This window comes from Spea bombifrons, chromosome 1 (genome assembly GCF_027358695.1).
Source record: "Spea bombifrons isolate aSpeBom1 chromosome 1, aSpeBom1.2.pri, whole genome shotgun sequence".
NCBI classification, from domain to species: domain Eukaryota; kingdom Metazoa; phylum Chordata; class Amphibia; order Anura; family Pelobatidae; genus Spea; species Spea bombifrons.
In genome coordinates, this window is record NC_071087.1 from 43621341 (window position 1) to 43645758 (window position 24418).

The following is a 24418-nucleotide window of genomic DNA, read 5'->3' on the forward strand; positions in this document are numbered from 1 at the left end:
CTTTCAACAAAACAGGACGCACGTACCAATTTCCCACCTTGCCTGCCTGTAGGATTTTAATGTAAATTGTGTCTCAGCTGTCATAGCTGGTTATTAAAGGTTTTTTTATATAGTTTATGCAGTTAAGTTTTTCTTTGAAAGACATTTTCTATGGCATATAGTAATTTTAACCAGGAGCACTTATAAAAACACATATTTGTTGTCAGGAATTAATTTCCAAAGGCCCCCCGGAGCTTAGGGGGCACTAGGCATGTGCCTTAATGTGTTATGTGGCACCAAGCAAGCTCCTATGTTCTTCAAAATCACAGTTTTTTTTAATAGTCGATAGTTGGATTAAATATAAAATTCATACAATGACACAATATATCACAGTGATCTGGATAATAACCTTAACTCAAGGTAATATTACACATTTAAATATGTAGAAAACTCTAAAAAAGTAAAAAAAAAAAATACAAAAACTTTAAATATGTGACATTCACGCTACTGCGTAACTTTGGCACAAAGAAAACACCTTTAAAATCATATTTGCATAGCACAGCATTCTATAGACAGTTTGAATAGACTACAAAAATGACATGTCTTTATGTGGTGTTATCTTACCGAACCATTCCGTTCATAGCTCCATAAATGAAATGCCTCGTTTTAATGAGCATGCATTCAAATTCTCAAGCTTTTCAGCGTGGAATTCAGCAACGCATTATATTCTCAAATGACTCATTCTGAAAGTTTATTTTTAGTATAATTCAACTACAACCAATCATTATATATCTTTTTTTTTTTCACTAAATCAATTTTCTTGTCCATTCATTGTGCTGGGTCTGCAGTCAATAAGCCTTTTGTTTTGTGACATATTTACAAATGAAACACTTATGACTCCTAAAACCTAAAGTTTATATTTTTTCTGATTTATTTTTGTATCTAATTAAGAACACTAAATAAAAGTTGATTTCCAAGTAAATACCAACTCTGATGTGTGCTGTATCTATGCATATGGAAACACTTACCTAATAACTGTGGATGTTTTTAATTCTCTTAACCTTAGGCAAATTATTTCCCTGGGGTATATTACAAAAAAACAAAATCCCAGCAGATTAAAGCATGCGCCAGTGTTGCTCCATTTAGGTAGACAGGCCATGGGCTTTATTCACTAAAGCGGGTATTTGCCTGAAAGCTGCAGTTCTGCTTACTTAATTTACTATGGATTATGAAGGGACACATCTTCTTGTGAAGGGTTTAGCTGACCCTGTATAGTGCTAAATACAATCTATGAGAATTCTTGAACTCAGTAAGATATAGGAAAGGCTGAACTTGATGGACACATGTCTTTTTTCAGCCTATATAACTATGTAACTATGTAATTCTCAACTATGCATTCTGGTAGGGCTGAAGCTTCATAATCCACAGAACCACAGGAGTCTCAGACGATGTAGGTAACATATTTATTAACATAAAAAATTGAATTGTCAGTTTGAATGACCAAGCTACTTGACTTTTGAAGGTTTTATATGACCAGATTTATTTTCCTGGAACATGTTTATTCAGCAACCAAACACTATGCAATACAGAATTCAACACACTTCAAAGTAAAGGGCCAGATTCAGACAATGCCATAATCCACATGCCAGCACATGGAAAACAAATCCTCAACAGCGGCTGCCGAAATGCGTGGGGGCAAACAGAACAAAGATATTGCCTCATTCAGGAACAAACTCCAGGATCTTGTACTGTATTTGTATCAACAGTACATTGAACATAGGCTTGTTTGGAATTCCGCCTTGAAGAAGTCAATAATATCCAAGGATGAGGAACTGACTGGCCGTTGGTCACCTGACATCCCCAAGAGATACTCACAGGGTTTGTTCTTAGTGCTATCTGACTTTTTGCAGTTCTTGCCTTAGCCAAGAAGGAAGAGGTTGGCCAAGCCTGTGTAGAAGTTTTGATAATTCCACATTATGATCTCTGTAGTAGGTTGACAGAAATGCTCTGCACTGGGGAAAAATGGAGCATAGATGTCAGTCGCTTAACAGGGGCTTTCATTTTATACGATCCATTTCGATAAAACATTGACATAGCTCTGTAGCATGTTAGGTAAACCAACATTACCCGATCCTTATTGAAAAATACAAAACAGAAACATTTGAAAGGTTTTTCAGTTGCCGTGACAACAACTTTCCTACTTTCGTATCACAGGACAATACAGAATTCACTGAAGAAATGACTATTTTACATGATTAAATAATCAAATCTGATAAGGTTTTAGGTGTTCTAAAGAGTGATGTTAAATTCAGCACAGTTGGTAGATTAGCTCTTTATTATTTATGCAAGATAATCCTTTCAACAATGTAACGACGGTCGGCCAAAATAAATCCTCAAACTGCTTATTTTTAACATTGGAGCTATGCAACGATGTTTTTATATTTCTGCAAGCGTTTATTAAAACCTCACTTCATCAGCTCCATAATAAATGAATGCCTAGGGTAGTGTATGCTTATTTTCATAAGAGGGAATTACTTAGTATGTGGCATTATAATTAAACAAATGTCTAGACTTCCATGCCCATGGGTGAAATTACATGGGGAAGACACATCACGTTTAAGGCATTTTGTCATCCGCTGGCTCTTTCCATTTTCTAATTATAAGAAAACATAGGACGTGGTTAAGCCTGCATTTAGAAATGTGTCTCCATAATGGCCAGTTCAACAGTAATTAGAGATTAAGCTACATTTAAACATTTGGTTTTCAAGATTAGTTTTTGAAAAATATTTGGAAAAAAGGGACAAAGTTTGTAGTTAATGTTCTTTTCCCTTAACATGTCGTGAAGTCCCTCGTGGGTAAGCATGCAAATGTGGCCATTCAATTTTTTCACGGCTTTGTTCCCAATCTCACCAGCATCGTTTTCTTTATCTGTTCCACTAAGTCATCTAGCTTGTTATCCTTCTTATTTTTACTTACTGCACTACTACTTAGACTTTAACTACATTGTTTCTTTGCACTCATCATCTCTTGGCTTTTCTTCAGCCCTTACAACCTCCATTCCCATTTTTTATTCCACACTTTCCTCAAGCCGTATTTACCTTAGGTGTTGTCTAAGCCTGACCGAGGACATCTCCCCCAGCTGCTCCCTCCATGGCTACTGTCTTCCTTGAACAGTGCTGGGATATGATGTCATATCCCCTCACTCTATGACTTAAAGGGTTGCCTTTTAAAGCAATCTATGGACGCTGTGCTTGATTGGGATAGAAACAATAGTGCAAATGGACCGTTTGGGGACATCAGAGATCTCTCTGGTAACCTCCCCATTGAGAAGTGGCACAATAGGAGGGCTGATCGGCCAAGAGGGTGAATGCTGACTTTGGCCATTAACAATCTTCTCTCTCCTGCAGCTGTTCACACATGTAATAAAGCTGCAACCATGTATCCATTTTAAACTACCACTACCACCTCTCCCACTCTTATATTGATTGCTCATATTGTTGTTTTTTCACACAACAGTTAAAGACCAGCAGATAATGAATGATAGATGCGGTAAGTATAACAACCTGTATCATTCTGAAATAGACAGTTTTTTTTTTTATTTAATGCAGACTTGACACAAATTGGTCTAAAGTTTTTAGGTTTTTTATTTTTTTTTTTAGAAAAGCCTCACCTCTGAATCCATGGGTGGGTATTTTCTACCCTTGCTCTTTCCCAGACATTTTGTTTTTCCTTCTTCCAGTAGCTGGCACCAGAATCCTTTATGTGAATCAAACCTAAAAATATATATATTCAATAATATAGACATCATTAAACCTTTTTTAAAATATAGAGTGTGCATTTATTTAAACTGGTCATGACACCTTTGGGACTTATTTCTCATTTGTTAACTTTGTAAACTTACTATACTTGTCTTTATTTTTCAACATAATAAATGGTATAGTTGTCATACTAAGGAAAGCTCAGCCCAGCTCCGTTGCACTACGGAAATGGGCTTTAATGGGCTTTAAAGTTTCTGGATGCATATGGGCTTCTTTCTTACCGGGGAGAGTCAGCCTGTGGCTCTTTTAGCCAGGCCATGTGATAAATAGCTATGACAATCAACTTTATATGGAAGCCCCATTAAGTATATTATTCAGGAAAGTGAAAGCTGACTACTGTAATGGGGCTTTGCTATGGGATAATTGGATACTTAATAGATGTTTTGTAGATTAGTAATTTGATAACTGAGCTCCTCTCCAACAACTCATCAATCAACACATTTGTACACTTGGTACAAAAGTGTTTTGGGACAAGATTAATTATTATTAATAATAATAATAATAATAATAATAATAATATTATTTATTGTTTTATATAGCGCCATCAAATTCCGTAGGGCTGTACATTGGATAGACAGGACATAACAAGTGGTATGTAACATAACAAATTGACTCACAGAGACAACAGGTGAGGAGGGCCCTGCTCAAACGAGCTTACAGTCTAGAGGATTTAAGAGTTGATACGAGTTGTAAGTGGGCGAGAGAGAAGTTTTGATGTTTATGTCAGTGGTAGGCTTCCCTGAAGAGAAAGGTTTTTAGGGAGCGTTTGAAGGAGGGTAGCGTTGGTGAGAGTCAGACAACACTGGGAAGAGAGTTCACTGCGCGAGAGAAGTCCTGTAGGTGGCATGGGAGGAGGTGATAAGTGAAGATGCAAGGTGCAGGTCATTGTTGGATCTTAGAGGACGGTTATGTGTTAATTTGCATATAACACATACATAAATAATAATAATAAACTAAGTTGAAACATGAAAGAATCTCACGTTAATGCTTCTGAGTAGTTGTAATGTAGAGACACCCCCAGAAACTTTTGAACTTCATCCATCACATTGGCTGGGTCTATTCGTAGCTGCTGTCCATCAACAATAAGAACCTACAAAGTCAATTTTAAAAAACTCAAATGAAAAGAATTTGAGAGTACAAAATATTCCAAGAGATATATTACAGATAACTATCTATGTATGAATATATATACCGGTGTGTATATCTATATATATATATATATACATATATATATATATATATATGTGTATATATATATATATATATATATATATATATATATATACACGGTATTTATCTATATATAGTATTTGATTTTGATCCTATACCACAGTGTGAGATATATCTCATAAACACTGAACTATATTGGCTTTTAATTTATCATTTTCATTTAGCATTTATATTTATGATATTTCATTTATTTATTGGTCCATAGTACAATTTGTCAGATTATAATTTAAATAGTCGGTGTAACAATGCCTTTAACAAACGATATCAATATTTTGATAACATGTCTTGTAGTTATGCTTCAGAATATGTTGGATTATCATAATAATAGTAATTAAATAGTAATAGAAATGTACAGAGCGTACATTCGGAGCAGTCATTATAAACCATAGTACCCATTTTCATATAAATAAAAACCCATAGTACTTACTGCAAAACCGCCCAAAAAATACATATCTAGGCTTGGAACATATTATGTAGCTGTCAGTTTTGCATTTTTTTTTTAACACATATTCACATGTAAGCACTTTTTTTTAGTAATATTTATTCATTTGGAGTTGCCAGCAGCATACTGCCACTAGCATAAAAAGCATCACCCTGGATGCTGTCTTGTTGGCTTGTACCATCTGTCTCAAGAAAGGAGTAAAGATAATGTATTACCTCCTAGCATGGTTTCTGACATTCTGTTCACAAATAGGTATTTCTAGGCTTTTGCACCTTGTTATTTTGAAAGATTTTCTTGTGATATTAGATACCACAGATCCATCGTTTAAGGTATTTTGCAAATCTGCAGCTAGATTTTCGAATTAGATTGTATAGCTCGAAATAACAACGTATAGAAAAAAATTAAAACTAGGAGAAGAAATGATTTCGTTTCTGCTATTTGCTCTTTCTGGTAATACCTAGCAATCATGAGACATTTTGAGTTGAGTGTGCAAATGATAAGCAGTGTAAATACAAGGTCGCCAAGATTCAGAGACTATTTAAGGAAAAAATTTGCTAAAAATAAAGAATACATTTATTACCAATATTTATTACCTGTCAGGGCCCCTTAGAGTGATACTTACCATACAAATATAACCACCTCTATTAGATAATAAAGACCCACCACCTTTATTGGGCAGAGTCCACAGCTGCCCCCTCCATGTTCGGCATCTTCTGTGCATTAAAAGGCATACCATGACATCATATGCTTGTAAGGTGGCTTTAGTGAATTTGCAAGTTGGACTTTTGTCAAATTCATGCAAGTATGCTTATTTTTTTTTCTAATTGAAAGCACACATTATAGTAAATAGACCCAAACAATCTTTCTGACTGCTGAATAAGTGTCATAGGGTAATCCTGAAAACAGGCTTAAGTAATAGCATTCTACTTCATATGTCACTGTATAGTCTCCTATAAATACTGTAGTGGGAAAGCTGATGACCTTTTAATAGACTTTTTGATCCTGTCAGCGGAAATTTGCATATGTTACCTGTAAAGATGGAAAATGCTGCAGCCAACGCTCTATATGTGTAGCATACCACCCAGGTACCAGGCATTTCTTCTGGAGCGCCCGTAATTCCGTTGGAGATTGTTGTCCAGCTGTTATCACTTCATAGAAGCTGAATTTGAGCGCAACACTGTCCTGGTGAGCTCTTTGGTGCTGTGTAAAATAGAGAGCCATTGAACATTTTAGCAATTAAAACATCTAGTATGTAGCAAGCACAATTTGGGGATATTATAGAAGGATCAGTAATGTACAGGGCAGATGTCCTCCCCACTGCTGAACACCGAGATATGATGCCATATCCCGATGCTCTGCGTCTTAAACGCGTGAAGTGCCTTTCACCAAATACTATGGAAGCTGTTATGTTTCAGCACTTTCCACTATGGTTTTAATTGGAATGGTTGGAGAAATCTTTTTTGTAATTAGCCCATTGAGCAATCTGCCCTCCCCCCATTTTGCGGCAAAGGCATTGCTGCAAACCGCTGGACATGTCACCACAGGCCACATTAAAAAAAGTCTGTGGCTTGATTAATATACTTTAAGATGATTCAGATTAAATTCTTGAAAACGAGTATTAAGGTAATTACAGTGATAAGTACTAAAATAAATCCGAATAAAGAAAGATTTACGTGCTTTGCGCACCAGGCTCTTAATCAAAGGCTTATGGTTAAGCGCTTGGCACGCAAAACACGTAAAGCTTTATGTAGCTGAGATACACCTTCCACAATGTTGCAGTGCTGTTAAAGTTTCTTTAATCAACAATTAATTAATTATATTATGGAATAAAGGAAAGCACGAGTGCCAGACTCGTTTCTTCTTTATTTGGATTTACTAATTTGTGTTAACCAAGTACAATAAAAAGCAGACACCGGCTTCCTACTGACAGAATAATTTTTACTCTTGCTTTCCAGCAATGCAGCAGCCCAGGACTTTATCCAAGTATTAAACTTGAATATATTATACTAGTTTTAGTATATGAGAATGACTGCAGAGACAAACAAAATAGCTACAAAATAGTAACAGGAACTTTTTTTCTAAGAGACACCAATACAAGATAGCTCAAAATTCCTGCAGTACAAGCACAGGTTGGCTTGTCTTCTCCTGGTCTTCTCGGCCTCAGAGCATGTAATGCCTATCTGCATGGGTTCTTCAGTAGCCGGTGGTGGTGCCGTTTGAACGGTTGAGTGAATCGCAAGGGAAGGTCGAGGTGGCCGTCTGATGTATGAAGCCTCCGATCCATTTAGTTACTAAATAAATGAATTCTTCCAGTGATCCAGGCACTTCCACGAGAGCCAGTACTTCTTTTGGGGTTTTGGATAATTCCAAGTGAAACTGATGGTGCAGAGCTGGAAAGTTTCATCTGGTCTTCACAGGATTATGGCCTTGTTTTAGGGTACTGATACAGGACTCCGCAGTGAAAGTCTTGTGTGGATTATTATATAAAACATCCATCAACTGGTGGAAGGAAGTATATGGGTAAAGTTCAGGATGTATTGGAGATGATGAGCTCAGGCCATTATACCTCTGGACAGCTAAGAGATAACGATCCTGTACTTGGCAAAGTCTGTAAAGTACGTCAGGGGCTTAAGAACAAAGATCAACTCAGAGGAAGTGACAAATGAAACGTAATGGCTCAGGTCACTGCGGAAACAATCAAGCAATTTTACCTTGGATGGCTTGTACTTATGCTTGGAGAGCCGCTTGATGGTCTTGTATATTCTGGACAGGATGTTCCAACTTAGCCAATTGTTGAGTAACAGTGGGGTAAGACTGGGGTAAGAATGCATCCACAAATCTCTGCAGGCTCCGTATGGCTTCATTGTTTTGTGGGGACTGGACCGGGAGCTTTAAGGCAGGGGGGTAGATGTACTCGGGAAATAAATTTATACCTGAATTACAATTTGTGTAATAAAAAACACAAAATAAATTACTCCCACAAAGTTTGACAAAGAGTGTTAGTAGAATTAGTGCATGGGAAGGATTAAAATACCAGCATTTGAAATACCTTTGGGTCTCTGGTTTTCAAAAATATATGGTTTAATGAGGTAAAGTGCATTGGCCTGCTTCAAAGATGTCCCAAATAGCACATGGGGCAGAACGACCAGATTTGGAAAAAATCATTTTGAAATAGCAAAACACTATTTGTACTTTTTTTTGCCCTATAACATGCAAAAAAAATAAGAAAAAACATAAAAACATTGGGTATTTCTAAACTCAGGACAAATAGTAGAATCTATTTAGCAGTTTTTTTCATTAGCTTTTGTAGAAAAGTAAAATATTTTTCAAATAAAAGTGAGAAAAAAAGTACTTTTTTCAATTTTTCACCATGTGCATATTTTTTAATAGGAAATTAGATGATATGATCAAAAAAATGGTTCTGAAAACAAAATAAAAAACTTGTATGTACACACTAAATGGGAGAGAAGAAAATGACAGCTAAACACGAGCACCGCAAAAGTTTTAAAACCGCCTTGGTCACAAAGGGTACAAAACCCCCCAAAACAATGCCCGGTCCTTAAGGGGTTAACAATGCCTTGAATGTAAATTATTAATGATGTGGTAGAGACAAATTTAACTTGTTCATTTGAAAAAACAATGATGAGCCAGGGAAGTCTTAAGTATAATAATAATAAGCAAATTTAGCCTTTGGGAGAACTTGCAATGTATTATTTAAATATTTTCTGAAGCTGAGAGTATTTGATCATTGTCCAGTCTGAAGAGCATCATTAAGTGTAAGGTTAATATAAGTATGACAGTTAAAAATTAAACGGCTCGCAGGATTCCAGGCGCTCGTGACTATAAAACAACAAAAAAATAGAAGAGCATTTTGATTTAATGTGACGCTCATGCTCTGAATCCCAATGTCTTGTTTACCAGAAAGGATGCCTGGTATTACATCTCGAGATTTATGGACATTAATGTGAGAAATGCAGGTCAAGCTCTCAAGTTGGGTTTAATGAGAAGGTGTAAATCTGTCTGAGGAATGCTAGAGACATATAAAACCTCATTATGCACCTTTGTGTTTTGAAGAATCTAATATACATTTTCAATTTTGTGCTAAGCCAGGCATTGTAGGACAGTCAGTTGATTTAAAGGCATTTACTCAACAATCTAAAGTAATTTGTTTATAAAATAACACATTAGGCCCTTGAGTGACGGTAATGTCTACATCCATCGCAAATTCTAGCAAGTAAATTAATTGTTATTAATATATTTGAATATTTCCTTTTTGTGCTTTAGGTGTGTGATATTAAATGTAACTGGTTGCAAAATGACAATGAGGTATTTAATTTTTATTCCATAAGAAATTGTTGATCAGGCTGCACAGGGTTTAAGGTGAAGGTCCAATCGGAGTACAAGCGTTAAGCACAGCGTGACATGCAATTGCTGCTACCAGCTGCTGTTTTGCTCTTTCATTCTGTATGTGGATACTGTGTGTGAATAGGCAGCCTCCTGGACCCATACGCACTCTGTTGTACACGGCACGAATAACCATGTTGGAGTGGGTGAGGAACAAGTATGACTGATTCAGATTGGAAAACCACAATTGACCCTGGCAAAAAATTTGTTACAAAATGAAGTCAAATGTAAATGGCATCATATCTAGGAAGTTACCTGTTGGTAAGTTACATTGGCCACGTGGAAAGAAAATGAAAGCTGTTAAATTGGTTCTAGAGCAGTGATGTATAGCTGTCTAAGTGACCAGAGGTAGCGTTCCATTAATGTCAGCAACTCCTGCATATTTGACCAATTGACTACGTAACAGACACATATTCTATCTATTTCAAAACAGTTCATTGAATTGTCTAGTAGGCTTTATTTAGCATCAAACTAAAAATAGTGAAAGTAAGATGCTAGATAACATAAAATGCAATCAAGGTGATAGTCTATGATTCATTTTCGTGGTTAGATATTTTTACTATATATAATAAAACAGGTGTGATCAGTGTTCTTATTCACCTTATTCAGAGTGTTACATCTTGTTCTTTTGCCCAAAATTACTTTTGCAATCACAAATTTCCCTTACATGCTGTCTGTATCACTTGAGTTGATTATATATTTCCCTACTGTTCTGTGCTATGTGTTACGGACATTCTATGCACTTTATAAATTTATGCTACAATACAATAATTTCTTTCAAGCGTACTTAAAAAATGAATTTCACAGGCACTAAATTATGTTCCCATCTCGATGAAATTACTTTTTTAACGTGCGTACAATGTATTTGGATCCATACTTACTCTGAATCTCTGGATACAAGTAGATGAGAGGGGAAGGTACAGTGGGGCACATTGGTCCTTATTGCCACAATCAGGTTGAATGACAGATTCATATATTTATCTCCGTAGTAACTATTATTTAACACCATTTCAGTATGAGTTAACTTGGATGTAGTAATATATATTGGAAGAGGTGTAGTAAGTGTACTCCGAAGTGTTGGGTATCTCAGATGACCTTTTGACCCCTGTATTACTGGCCAGCTATGCTAAATTTGGCCAATGGTCAAAGTTGCATGGGCCTCAATTGATGTCATACTACTAGTCACCAACTAGAATTGCTGCCCAGCATTCAAATTAAAAAAAAATGTTGCTTACATATCTTTTAGCATTGTTACATTTATTATATTACAATCTCTAGCTTGATTAGTTAGCACTCTTATGTAAATATTAGTTTTCATAATAACTATCTACATCCATAGTTCCCCTGCCTTTCAGTGTGTGGCTGCCTCCACATAAGCATAGATGGGCTCCACTATCAATGGGCAGCCTTTCATTAAACATGACTTTTACCAAATAGCAATTGTTCATATTGTAGCCAAACAGATCACAAAGTTTTAACCCTTTAAATAAGCCTTGAAACATTCAATAACATCTATAAAATGTAAAGCAGTTGTCTAGCTGTTTTAGGTAGGACTTAACATAGTCATGGTTTTGTTGAGGATGCTGTGTGTTAAAGTGTATATAGGCAGAACACTATGTTCACAGCAATATGTCTTACAAACTGTTATTCTGTTTAATTTTTATTATCAATATCTCACCTGGTACCAAGAATACGCCCGATCAGAGGGGTCGATGAGAATAGTGATGACTTTTGCCTTAGGTAGCAGGGCTGCTGCTCTCTTCGGCGCTTCCTCTGAATGAAAATAGTTGGCACTCTTTTCAAATAAAAAATCAGTAGTTACGTTGTTAGGGATGGGGAAAAAATCCATGTACCTGAAAAAGTAATAAAATCCTAATTAAGAAATAAAAGTATATTCACAAAACATTATTTTAACAATCATCTTTTTTTTTTATAAACTTCAATAATAAACATTTATAAGAATTGTTTCCTTCTGCATTTGATGCTGAAACCACAATTTTATGTGCAGAGGCACCACATTTTACACTAGGCTTTTTTTTTTACATCAACAGGCTTGCGTTATAGAAAATAAACCTTGAATATCAGATCTCCCGTGTGCTGTAATTTAACTTCGGATTCAAAAGGCTGACTTGAGAGAACCAAGTTATTAGATGTCAACTAAGAATAGCTGAGGTAATGATTAAAGCCCTGCTTGTAATTCAGCTCAAACCAGCGTTGCCTTGCTCTCTTTTTTTACAACCTAGGGTTAGGAGAAGTTAGGTTTTCTAGCCGAGCGGTAATCAACGGGCAACAGAAGTAAAATAAATTGACATTAACGGAATAAAGTTCAGACTAGTGCGCGTTGCAGAAATGACCTATAAAAGAGAGTCATGATAAATAAGATTGATCTAGGAGTGAAGGAGCAGCATTTGGAAGTCTGGATACACTGGTCATCTGCGGTGTGTTTGTTAAATAATGTCTGAACATTCGTTTACTGAAATACACAGTAAGTTCCACTGGGAGATAACTTTATATTTGCTTAGTTATGATCTTCCAGCCACAAGAGGGGAAATGAGATAATATGTTTCTGCTGAAAACCGAGAACCGGAATTTTCATTTTATTGGTGTTATAATGTAGCATATTGGTTTGCTCAAGAGAGCTTCTGGTTTCTGATTTGTTTAGTTATAATTCCCCTGACCTCAGTTGTTTCTTAAGTATTTTTTGTGCTCTTGGTTGGATAACTTTTTTTCTATTCACATTTTGCTTGCAAACTAACACATTCTATACTTACATCTACAGTGTTTGATGATGTTCTGATATTGTTGGTAGATTAGAGATCGCAAAACAGTAGAATGGTACGTTCCTACTTACCAATCTATCCCTCTCTGGTAGTTATTTCCATTGAAAAATTGCAACTCCTCAAATGTTTTGGGATTCGGCGAATTGCTGATTATGGAGGGATGCATAACTAGGAATAAATATAATGCAGTTGTGCCTGCAGTCAAAAGATTGTAAGTTACAAAAGTATAAATACATTTTTAGAAACATTTCAGCATTATAGCAAGAACTAAACAACATTCTTTTTGTGCCAATATGAAGTCATGTTTGTGACTTGTCATGGTATTATAAATAAATATATATATATATATATATATATTCCAATTTAAAATGCTAAAAAAACCAGATATTCAATGTAAACAAATATAACACAAATGGCATCACTGAGAGGTCTACTGCATGCAATGCAGTGTGTGTGTGTGTGTGTGTGTGTGTGTGTGTGTAGATAGGTACAGGGGCATGATTAATTCCACTGCTTCCATCTCTAGCTATCCCCCCTTTTCCCCAAAAACTGAACCCCGCTAGACTGGCTTACATGCTATATACCTATAAAAAGGTGGACCTAAGCAGTTCTTCAGAGTGTTCCACTCTGGAAGGGACGGCTGACAAAAACTATACCACCAACATTGCTCAACTGTAACTTGGTAAATTAAACCCTTAATATGTGACATACATTCTTTTTTTTTTTTTACATTCTAACATTGTTTATTTTACCCTTGAATCATTTAACATATTCATTTCTCACCGGTTTTCTGAGGTCCAACAACAAGAAATTTTGGTAGACGGTCACATGTTTTTTCTTTAGACCAAATATCTCTGTGACGCTTATCATCACATGGGTTCTGCAAAAATATTTTGAAAGAAACATTTGCTAGATCTGTAATTTTAAACGTGGAATATTATCAAGTACAATATAATTTCAATAGATCCTTGCATTCGTTAATATGACAAATTCTATTGAAGGCCTTGAAGAACGGCCAGGTGGATTCATTAATTTATATGTATATATATATATATATATATATATATAGCTATATACATTATTAGGAATATGATAATGTACATCACAACGTTAGATTACAAATTAGTAATTAGTAAAACATAAATATGCAAAAATAGACTTGATTTGTTTTAATTTAAAATCAACAGAAATGTAATTAAACATTAAATGTCATACACAATGAAAGAACATAAGCACAAAAGCATTTAGAGACTTGTAATTAAAAGCACGCTGTTGGATCTATACAATGGAAGTCCAATCTATACAATGGGCTCAACTTCTTTTAGGGCCTACTATTCATAATTCACCAATTAACACGAAAATTACGGCAAAACAACTGCAGACACTTAAAGACAGACACGAGGACCAAAACAGAGCTTATAGTGAGTTTTATAACTGTTATTAGTTCTCTGTTTAATAATTTAATCTAAAAAAATGACAGTGAGGGCCATTAAACAAATGTCCCCGTTAATATTAATAAGGTTACTGATGACCTGGTTTAGCCAGGTTTCTGGACAACTCTAAGAAGTTACTTCTATTACTATTCTGTTCTGATACACAAGAACCATATTTGATATGAAGAGGAGTCTCCATCAAATCTCTATATAAAGTCTCTATATACTGATAGGATCCATTAGGGTTAACTTTAAATATGTTTGCATGTAGATATTATATGTCTTCTTGGGTCCCTTTTGCTGAGAAAAGCATAGCCAGTTTGGACATTTTTTAATAGCTTTGACATCCATTACCTTCATAACTACTAGCAGCAACGTAATCTCCATTTACATAGTTCTGTTAATTACCTTCTCAGAGGTTCTTTGTCAGGTTTTCTACTTGTATTCAAACATTTTCCCCTATATCAGTGTCATTAACTTTTGCTACAACGTCTTGAAATAGTTAACTGGCAACTGTAACTTGCATGTAGATTGTTTTGGTTCACATTATCAGACCCTCATACAATAATGTTGCATACCCGGTATGTTCAACATATATTCTTAAATATCACCCCTTTAAATGTGATGTCCTGGAAGAGAACAAGCACTTCGGTTTTATGGAGCTGTGGACTAGAATATTATAACTCCATAGAGAAATAAAAGAGAAGCTATTAAAGGTACTATGTATAGCATCGTGTTATATGACCGGGCTTTGTAAATGTATAAAATCATTAAAAATTAGCTTTCTGAACTTAATAAAAAAAAGAATGCATTCTGCAAAATGTGCACCTTTTTTTAACGTGGCACAACTATAAAAATACTATCTGACTTTATCTCACCTTTACCTTTAGCATAAAATCCCAGTTTTCACATTACATCAAGTTTTCAGCTTTATTCATTGTATTGTCATGTCTGTACTGAGTAACGTGTTGGCCTAGCTGTAATGTTTCTGTGCTTTTTAGCTTTCAGCCATCAGTCCCCATTGGTTTCTACAGAACAGAAATACCCTTTGCTTTCTGTACAGTACTTATAGGCTTCTTTCATGCCATTCTTGAGTTATATTTACAGCGATATAGCACAGACCCAGTTTTATTACTTATTCAAAAAGCTATAGATGTCTTTGACGGGAAAATAAACTAGTTTTGCAATTAATTACAATATAATAAACGTGGTTCTCTCTAAACATATGCCATTAATCACTAGCACAAAGCATTGTTTCATTTGTTGTTTCTATGCCACCTTTCTGACAGGCGGTCTGGAGAGCTGGATCCCCTGTGAGATGTTGCATTAGTATTTTGACTACTTATAAATAAGCTAGAGAGCTGGGCCCGCGCATGAACTCAGTAAGAAAACAGAACAAACAGATTTATTGGCATTTTCAAAGGGCGTCATTTGTCTGGCAATCTCTTTACATTCTGAACTAGCACAGCGAAGGCTGAAAATGATTTTTTTTGAAAGAAGCGTGGGCCTGGTTCTTTACCGCAAACCATCAGTTTTACAAATGAAGTTTTGTGTGTGTGGCACAGAAGGGCACACAATACGTTACACAGCATGTTAGATGGGAAATCGATGTTGGCTTGTGTTTAAGTATGCACATATAAAATGTCTAGGTGCATTTTAGTTCTGTTACATTTGGTTTGAACGGTACTCTTGTAACTTGTTCCGAATGTCAAATATTTTCATATTGCCCAAAAAGTATTTGATTACGGAATCATCTGATGTGCTTGAGGACAATATTCCTAAAAAATGCTAAATGCAAAGTCTGTTTGTTTCGTTAAGTATTGTGCTGATATATAATATGCCGCGTCATGTGATGTTTCAGCGAGTGTTTATATGGAAGGGGAAGGATTGTATATGCATTTTTTAAACACATATACCTGTTTTTTTTTTAAACCTTTATAAATGTAATAAATATAATTACACGAAGTAAAAAAACAAAAAAAGTTTTTGTTGAATGTTCTATTTCTTCAATATCACATCAGTCTTAATTAATTTTAATTACATTAAAATTGACACTATGCAAAATTAACAGTAACATGAACACAGATTAAGGCATCCTGAAACAGAGTAAAGTTTACTATGAAACTTAGTAAAGAGAAGGGGTTTCGACGCAAAACATTCCACTGTGGAACATGATATTTTGGTATAGGCAAATAAACTAAAAAACAATACACTACTCTATTACATCAACCAAAACAAACTTTGATTGGATACTATTGATCTTAATATCACTGCTATAAAGCGTTTATAGATATCTTTTTATTTCCTTACTCAGGAAGTTAACCAACTGTGGAAGGCAAAATATTTTGGGCTAAAATGAATTTTAATTTTGCAGTTTGCATGATAAACTACTCAAGTAGAGAAAATGAGTTAGCAAAACTTCTACCAGAAGAGGCACAATGGTTTAGGATAGTACATACCTTCTAAAATTATTTCAGTTGACCTATGTTCATTATATAAGATGTAGAGTCACATATTATGATTTCATATACACTATAAAATCTTCTGTAGTTACTTATTATTTGAGAACACATCTCCCCTCTATTGGTGGATAAAGTGCTATGTAAATTCATGTATTTAGTGCTCAATAAATAAAAACTCATGTATACATAAACTTTCAAGACCACAGAGGACTTGAATTGATGCTGAGAATTGTAGAAGGGACCCTGGGCAGTCTTGAAAGCTACTGTGACAACATCTTACTCTCTGAAATATGGTCCAATAAAACAGCTGCGGATCCAGAGCATGATCTCTGGAAGGGCACTCACACTAACATCAACACTCAGATACTCGCACTAACACACACAACTAGCCACTCACACTAACACAACCATACAATCACGCACCCAAATACTCACACTACTGCAGACTTATACGCGGAAACACTAACACCCAGACACTCATACTAACATACAAAGACATCCAGGCTAACACAACCTCAGACTAACACTGACATTCTCAGACACACAGCGCAAGATGCCTTGCTACTACCACGGGGTCACGCAGTTCGACGTCAGTTGACCCTGCTAAACCACGTCTTCTCTTAGAAATTAGGGAGAGAAGGGATAAGTCCAGAACTTGAGATGTACCTCTTTATCCTTACACCACTAGCATACCTCTGGTTTTCCCGGAGGCGGTCTGTTGCCTCTCCCGGATCTGCCCATGCACTAAAAGTTATTACGACATCTCTAGACTATCTTCCCTGGAATCAATATGGTAATATCTACTGTTTGCATTAAATTCTGTACAAAATATCTGAGATTTGATAGTCCAGTTATGGGTATTTTTTTCTTATTTACTGTCGTATTGCATGCTTACAATTGTGTGTTATATAAGGAGGCAAGGAACCATTTTTAAAACTTGGTTCTTCACCTGAGCAAATTAAAATAACTGAAGTAACATTTGCATCATGTTTTTGTTTAAAAATAATTCCATCATAGAGTTATTGCCATCTCTTCAAAGAATAAATCTCATAACCTAAAGCAGTAGCAAGCTCTGTAGCTAATTAGCCTTCCTTTGCAGTTTAAACCTTTGAATTCTGAAACAACAGAAATGTACCATTGATTTGCTTTCTTTTCTCTCAAAAAGGAATTTGTGCATTTGAATGTAGGTGATTTTGGAGGATAGCATTTTAACATAGAAATATGTCAAATTATGCATTTAAGGAAGAAAACCAAGTATGTATTAAGTATGTATGTATTATACATTGAATGGCTACTTATTGGCTATGAAGAAGGATGTGGGTGTATTTTTTACTTTCCAGCAGTATGAAATTGGAAAAGGTTCAGAGATGAGCATGAGAAATTAGCTGAATTACAAACATATTCAGGTATAATACCAAGCCCTGTCTAGGGAATGTTTTCATTTTACAGACAATGAGTGTTAAAGGAAAATAGGTATTTTTTAAGCAAAGTAATAGGAAGGGGGAGGGCATCTTTTCCCTCCAAGAGAAAGCCTGTACACACAATACTCATATTAAAGAGGAAAGCCTTGCATTTACAGTTAAATGTGAAGGTTCCCTTTTAGAGTGAAGAAATAGCTGCTGAAGACACATTAGTAAAAAAAAAAAAAAGGGCAGCTAACCAGTAAATGAATGTATACTTCAGGCTGTTTATGGGCAGAGGTGGCACATGCAGGCTGTGTAGGAGTGCAGAGGTGGCACAGGCAGTCTGTGTAGAAACAGAGGTGGCACAGACAGGCTGTACAGGGGTATAGGTGGCACAGGCAGGTTATTTAGGGGAGCAGAGGTGATACATGCAAGCTATTTGTGGCAGAGGTGGCGCAGGTCAGTTGCTTAGTGGGCAGATGTGGCACACCGAGGCTGTTTAAGGGGCAGAAGTGCCACAGGCAGGTTCTTTAGGGGCAGAGGTGGCACAGGCAGGCTTTTTGGGGCAGATGTGGTACAGGCAGGCTGTTCAGGGGACAGAGGTGGCACATGCAGGCTCTTTAGGGGCAGAGTGGCACATGCAGGCTGTTTAAGAGGCAGAAATGGCACAGACAGACTATTTGGGGGCACAGACAAGCTGTTTGGGGACAACAATGGCACAGACAAGCTGCTTGGGACAAAGGTGGCACAAACTTCTTTGGGGGAACAGATGGCACAGACAAGCTGTTGGGGGAAAATGTGACACAGACTAGCTATTTGGGAGCAAAGGTGGCACCGACAAGCTGTTTGGGGGCAATGGTGGCACATATTGCTTGTGAAGTTGGCGTGCCAAGGGGCAATTTTCACACTGGGGCCTTCTGGTTTCTAGTTACACCTCTGGTGGGACGGGACCTTCTTTCACATATAGCCAGAATAACAAATAGAGCAATGCAAGTTGTTGCCCTCAAAAGCCGGGAGGTACACATCTGGAAATATGTAGTTTCTAACTATATTATATTTCATTAGCATGATTTTGGAGTTTAGCCCCTTCTATTTGTGCATATACTATATCTTGTGTACTGTCACCAACATGGATTGTATGTGCAATCTACATCTGTTTATCCCTACATATATATATACATATATGTGGAAATAATAGGAAAATAAATCCTATCCTTTCCTATGTCTGTCATATCATAGTTTACTTTGCACAAGATATCGCTGAATAGCTAACTATTTCCTAAATTTATGCAGTACTGTGCAAATGATTTAGGCAGGTATGAAGAAAATACTGTAAAATAAGAATGCTTTCAAAAATAGACGTTAGTTTATTTATATCATTTAACCAAATGCAAAGTGCACAGAAGAAAAATCACCCTTTGACTTTAAAACAGCATCAATTCTTCTAGCTACACTTGCACACAGTTTTTTAAGGAACTCAGCAGGTAGGTTGTTCCAAACATCTTGCAGAACTAACTACAGTTCTTCTATGGATTTAGGCTGCCTCTGTTGCTTCTCTCTCTTCAGGTAATCCTAGACAGACTTGATGATGTTGAAATAGGGGCTCTGTGAGGGGCCATACCATCACTTCCATTACTTCTTGTTCTTCTTTACACGAAAGATCATTCTTAATGACTTTGGCTGTATGTTTGGGGTCAAATCATTGTGATTTAACTTGCAAATGCAAAGCATATAATCAGCTTGTTCGGCCCATGAGAAATTATGAAGCTTAAAGAGTAGCGATGGAAACTCTGTAAAGAATACATTTTCAGTAGCTTTCAGTATGGGTTGCACAATTTAAACTGTAAAGCTTGCCTAGTGTGGTTCATATCCTCAGGCTTTTTAGAGAGAGTTTAAGAAAATGAAAAAAATAAATGCTATTCTATCTGCTGCATTTTGGCTCACTTCCACAATTCAAGAACTGTCTGAATATAATCACGGTGAACCATATCAGTTTTCTCTTTTGCATCCTAGAGGAATTGGAATATGTAGGAAATTGTGTGATGTGCTAGGTATTCACAAATGCTGGAATGCATTCTGTATAAAGTACCTTATATTTATTTCCAGGGCAAACCACATAGTATAATTGGAGCAAAATAATGGTTTCTATGAATTGATGGGCTAACAATTCACATTACATTTGTATGTAAAACTCACCTGCCAGAGAGGGGCTCTCTGCTCTGGGAAGAGCTCAAAGTATTTATGCGCCAACTGCACAGGAGGGAGAGTTTGCAGCTTTAAATTTGTCCACGTCTTTACAAAGTTGGCCAGATTAACAAAGGTATACAAACCAAGACGGTCATTCCCATAGTTAGATAAATGGGTCATGAAGATGCTGATCTGAAAAACAGAGCAAAGTCTTTGACAGTTGCAGTTATCTATATTGCCACAAGGGGGCAGATTTGCTACATTGTGTTTCAATGCATTTTAATTACAGTACCTTTTTGGTACAGCTAATTTTATTAATCAACATATCTTTTAGACTTAATATTTTACTAGTAGTTCTGACAGTATAGAACCATGTGAGATCATCACACATATTTTCATGCATGTTACTCTACCATGCTTTGAACTTTTTGCCAATACACAATAAATGAATCACCTCTGGACTGTAGTGTTGTATTTTCTAGAACATCAAGTTCTAAGGCATATGCCTTACTGTTATTAATTACTAGCACAAAAGGTTTTACATGCACATGCCCTCTTTCATTCTATGAAAGCGATGGTCTATATTAAGCTAATTTCATTGAAATTGTTGGCACATTTTCACATTATAAAAAATTCTATATATATTCACAGTTTCTGGGTTTGCAGATTCACAACATAATTCTTCAAATCATTTTATACTATATACTTTCACATATATGGTGCTGAATGTGACACAGTGCTAACTAATGTTAACATGCAAACTAAATTAGATCAGCAGTTCTTTTGATTATCAGTAATCTGGCAGGGATCGGGATATCTCAGCAATGGTCCAGTCAATTGAATGAAAAGGATGCCCTATTACATATTCTTCTACTTTAAAATCTTTTAAGCAGTTTTAACAGGATTAGCATTCAGAGGAAGCGATGACTTGCAACTTCAAGTTCAAATTCTATAGGGAATATTCTTACAAGCAAATTTATCATTTTGTCTCAAAAAGGAAATTGCACAGAATAGTTTAATTGTGCCATGTTAGGTAATTTCACTGTATCTATGTTGCTGCTCTGAGACTCAGTATGCTGCACATTTTGCTTCTTTACAATACAATTCTTTGTGTCTGCTTCAATTGAAATACAAGCACCTGCAGTTTGAATGTAATTAATGTTCTTTGTGTTGGGAATAAAAAAACAAGGAGAAAACAGGCATTTTTTCAAAGTCTTACCTAACTTTGCTATTTGTATATAGCTGTAATGACAGTATGAGAACACTTACATTTTAAGCCAGGTAGCATGTGTAACTGTACATCTTTTTGACTTTTTGTAAGAATTTAAACTGTCTCCCAAATTGATCACATAACAGACTTGTCTGCGCTTATGAAGACTTGAGAACCTTAGAGAGGTCAGCAGAAAATTGCTTTAAAAGGTGCAAGACTGGGAAGAAATATTCAGTTCTTTTTTCTAACGTAATAGACTTGTAAGTCTATTAGGATCAGATCTTTATTACTTACACTATAACCTTGTGCTTCCAATACCATTGATCTGCCATTATTAACAAATTAAGAATCAACCTATGAATTAAAAAAACAGGAGTGACTTTTAAAGTATGTTGACTGTTTTCTAACAATCATCTTCGAAGTATAGTCATAATAATTTGGTTATTGGATCACATACCATTTACAAACTGAATAAATATTTAAAGCACAGCACCTCTGGGCTGCTCTGGGTCAATCGTTGGCAGAAGACACTTTTATGTGTTTTGCTTGTAATTCCACATACAACCACAAGGGTGTCTATAGTAACAAGGATTATAGACAACATTTATACTCCACCTGGATCCGTTATGTTCTCTTTAATGGGAATTCTATGAAATGGCTCTGTGGGAATGTATGTTAGACAACACAGTGAGTGTATTATCTGACACAGCAGGGCAGCTTTATGAATGGGCCACTTAGGTGACCTTACCCTGGTCTGAATGTTCCTAACCGTCCCCAGCAAACCATAAAATGATAATGATCATCAAAACTTATTGAAATATATAAATTGTAAAACACCACTCCCAGTCCCCCTCTTTTAAATTCTTGGTGCCACACATGACTTACAGCAGATGGCTAGTGTGGCCTCATGGATACTCCATACTGTTGAGTAGTTAATTTTGATCTACACAGACCAGCATTACTCGTTTAAATCATTTCTTTTTACCAATGTTGAGACTAGCTTTGTGGTACTTATACCAGGCTTGATCCAAAAACAGGTGGAATACATTTAAATAAGTAGACCTTCCAGAGAGACTTAGTTCACAGACTGGAGCAGAACAGATTATTATTTACCTGCTCTTCTCCTTGGTTGATATGCAAATAATATTGTCTGTTTTCTTCACTAATTTCTGGACACAATCTTTTGGAAAGATTATTAGGGTGGACATCTAGTACTTACTCTCCACAAGCCCAGCTTGAGGAAAAACCATAAAATAGTCTATTGTGTTTAATAGTCACGTTTAGTCCTTGGGGTCTTTCAATGTCTATGGTACCAAGAAGAAAATATCACCTTTTTGGAACCCCTGTTGTTTAAGTATTGGCTGTTACATTTTCTGAAATGTAAATAAAATATATTTTTATACACGATTGTCTCATTAATAAATGATATACACATTTTATATTTATATATATAATATATTAATATATAAGTTATTTTATGTATTCTTTTATTTTAGTCAAGTCCACTAAATAGGTGGACAGTGTTTATGTCATGTATCTAAGTGCACTTTTTTTGGAATTTGACCCATGGTGATGTTTTAATTGATCTTTTTCCTGATAATAACATCAAATCTGATGAAACTATAAAGGTTTCAAGAGCTAAAAAAATATATATTTATTAATATGTTTTAATGTTCTACCTAATGATATTTGCCTTTGTACTTTCCTAATGTATCATTCTTCTGGCCCCATAAATAGCATAACCAAGGCAATTAATGCAAATTTCCATAGGTTTCCCATGTTCCCATATGTCAGATTGCAGAACAGCACATGTTCCAAATTCATTGGACTAAGTTATTATTACCTAAACATGTTCAGGTAAACATCACAATATGTTGTGCCATGTCTAAGAATGTATTCCCAGTATGTATAATAATTTTTTTGATTACATACATAAAGATTGTCCTTTTAACAGTTTCGGGTAAGTGTATTTTTTTAAATTAGTGTGTTTACATGCTGCTCAATGAATTCATACCCTAAAGCATTTGTAATATGTACAAAGAGTATTTAATATTCTCTGTTGCACAAAACAGCCTTTTATTATTATTTTTAGATTTTTAATCTTAGATCTAATTTTTGCTTGCAGTCACCCAAGCACTGAATACAAATGATTAATGTAATGTCTTTGGAGAACTGATGATGAGGGTGTATGCCCAGGGGTACACTTTGTTCTCTGACTATCTGTCTGTACTGTACACATTTGAATAGCCTTCCAGGACGCATCTGTCACGAACAGGAAATTTCAGTGCCCTTTAACATTACAAAGCTGGGACCAAATTAGATTTGAAAGGATGCAAATAGAGTCTGCCATTATTTACTTTCCAGAGTTATCAGATCCAATGGATAAGACAAATTAGAGAATGAGTATTTTTTGTACAGTAATTCACTGGCTTCCAAGTGTTCATATGATGCACATGGTGGCATTAAAGCTGCAGATACATTGATTTGTTTATTAAAAGTGATAAAGTATTTTTCTTTATATCCCAGGATGATGGATAGTATTGCAGTATGCTAAAGTTTCTGTGGTATTGACTGTGAATATACCTAGACAATGCCTTAAATCTTTCTAAATTATGTCACTGGATTACACCAAACTCTATGACCACCAATTTCCCAATTACCGTATTTACTCGATTATAAGACGACCCCCCCAAAATCTAAATATTAATTTAGGAAAAGGCTTATCATGAGGCAGAGTGGCATATAAGGGGTTAAAAGGCATTTCTGGAGATGTATATATATATATATATATATATATATATATATATATAAATATATATACATATATAATCTGCTAACAGTAATCACACTTCTATCAAGCCCAGGCAGCCAATACATGCTGGAACCTGGGGATGATAGTAGTGTGATTACAGCCTCCCTATGCCATGCTACCCCCTCCCCCCTTACACATGCTATCACACACACACTCATTAACAAACATTTAAATACTCATTCATTCCGCACATACTTTCTCATAAACCCTCCCCCACCCCTTACCTGAACTGCAGATCTCAGAGTTCTGCAGGGGCCC

The 24418-nt window shown here is 35.7% G+C and overlaps 1 protein-coding gene across 1 annotated transcript in view; it reads right to left on the reverse strand.

Moving 5' to 3' along the window:
- Positions 1–1418: 1418 nt before the first annotated feature.
- The window catches only part of LOC128485370 (bifunctional heparan sulfate N-deacetylase/N-sulfotransferase 3-like), a 67227-nt gene continuing 44227 nt past the window's right edge, over positions 1419–24418 (reverse strand). The window contains exons 7-14 of the mRNA XM_053461437.1: positions 20148–20330; positions 13437–13533; positions 12725–12848; positions 11552–11726; positions 6499–6669; positions 4778–4887; positions 3650–3752; positions 1419–1991 (exon numbers count right to left, since the gene is read on the reverse strand). Coding sequence (XP_053317412.1) covers positions 1872–1991; positions 3650–3752; positions 4778–4887; positions 6499–6669; positions 11552–11726; positions 12725–12848; positions 13437–13533; positions 20148–20330 — 1083 coding nt within the window. The 3' untranslated portion in view covers positions 1419–1871. The remainder of the gene's footprint in view (positions 1992–3649; positions 3753–4777; positions 4888–6498; positions 6670–11551; positions 11727–12724; positions 12849–13436; positions 13534–20147; positions 20331–24418) is intronic.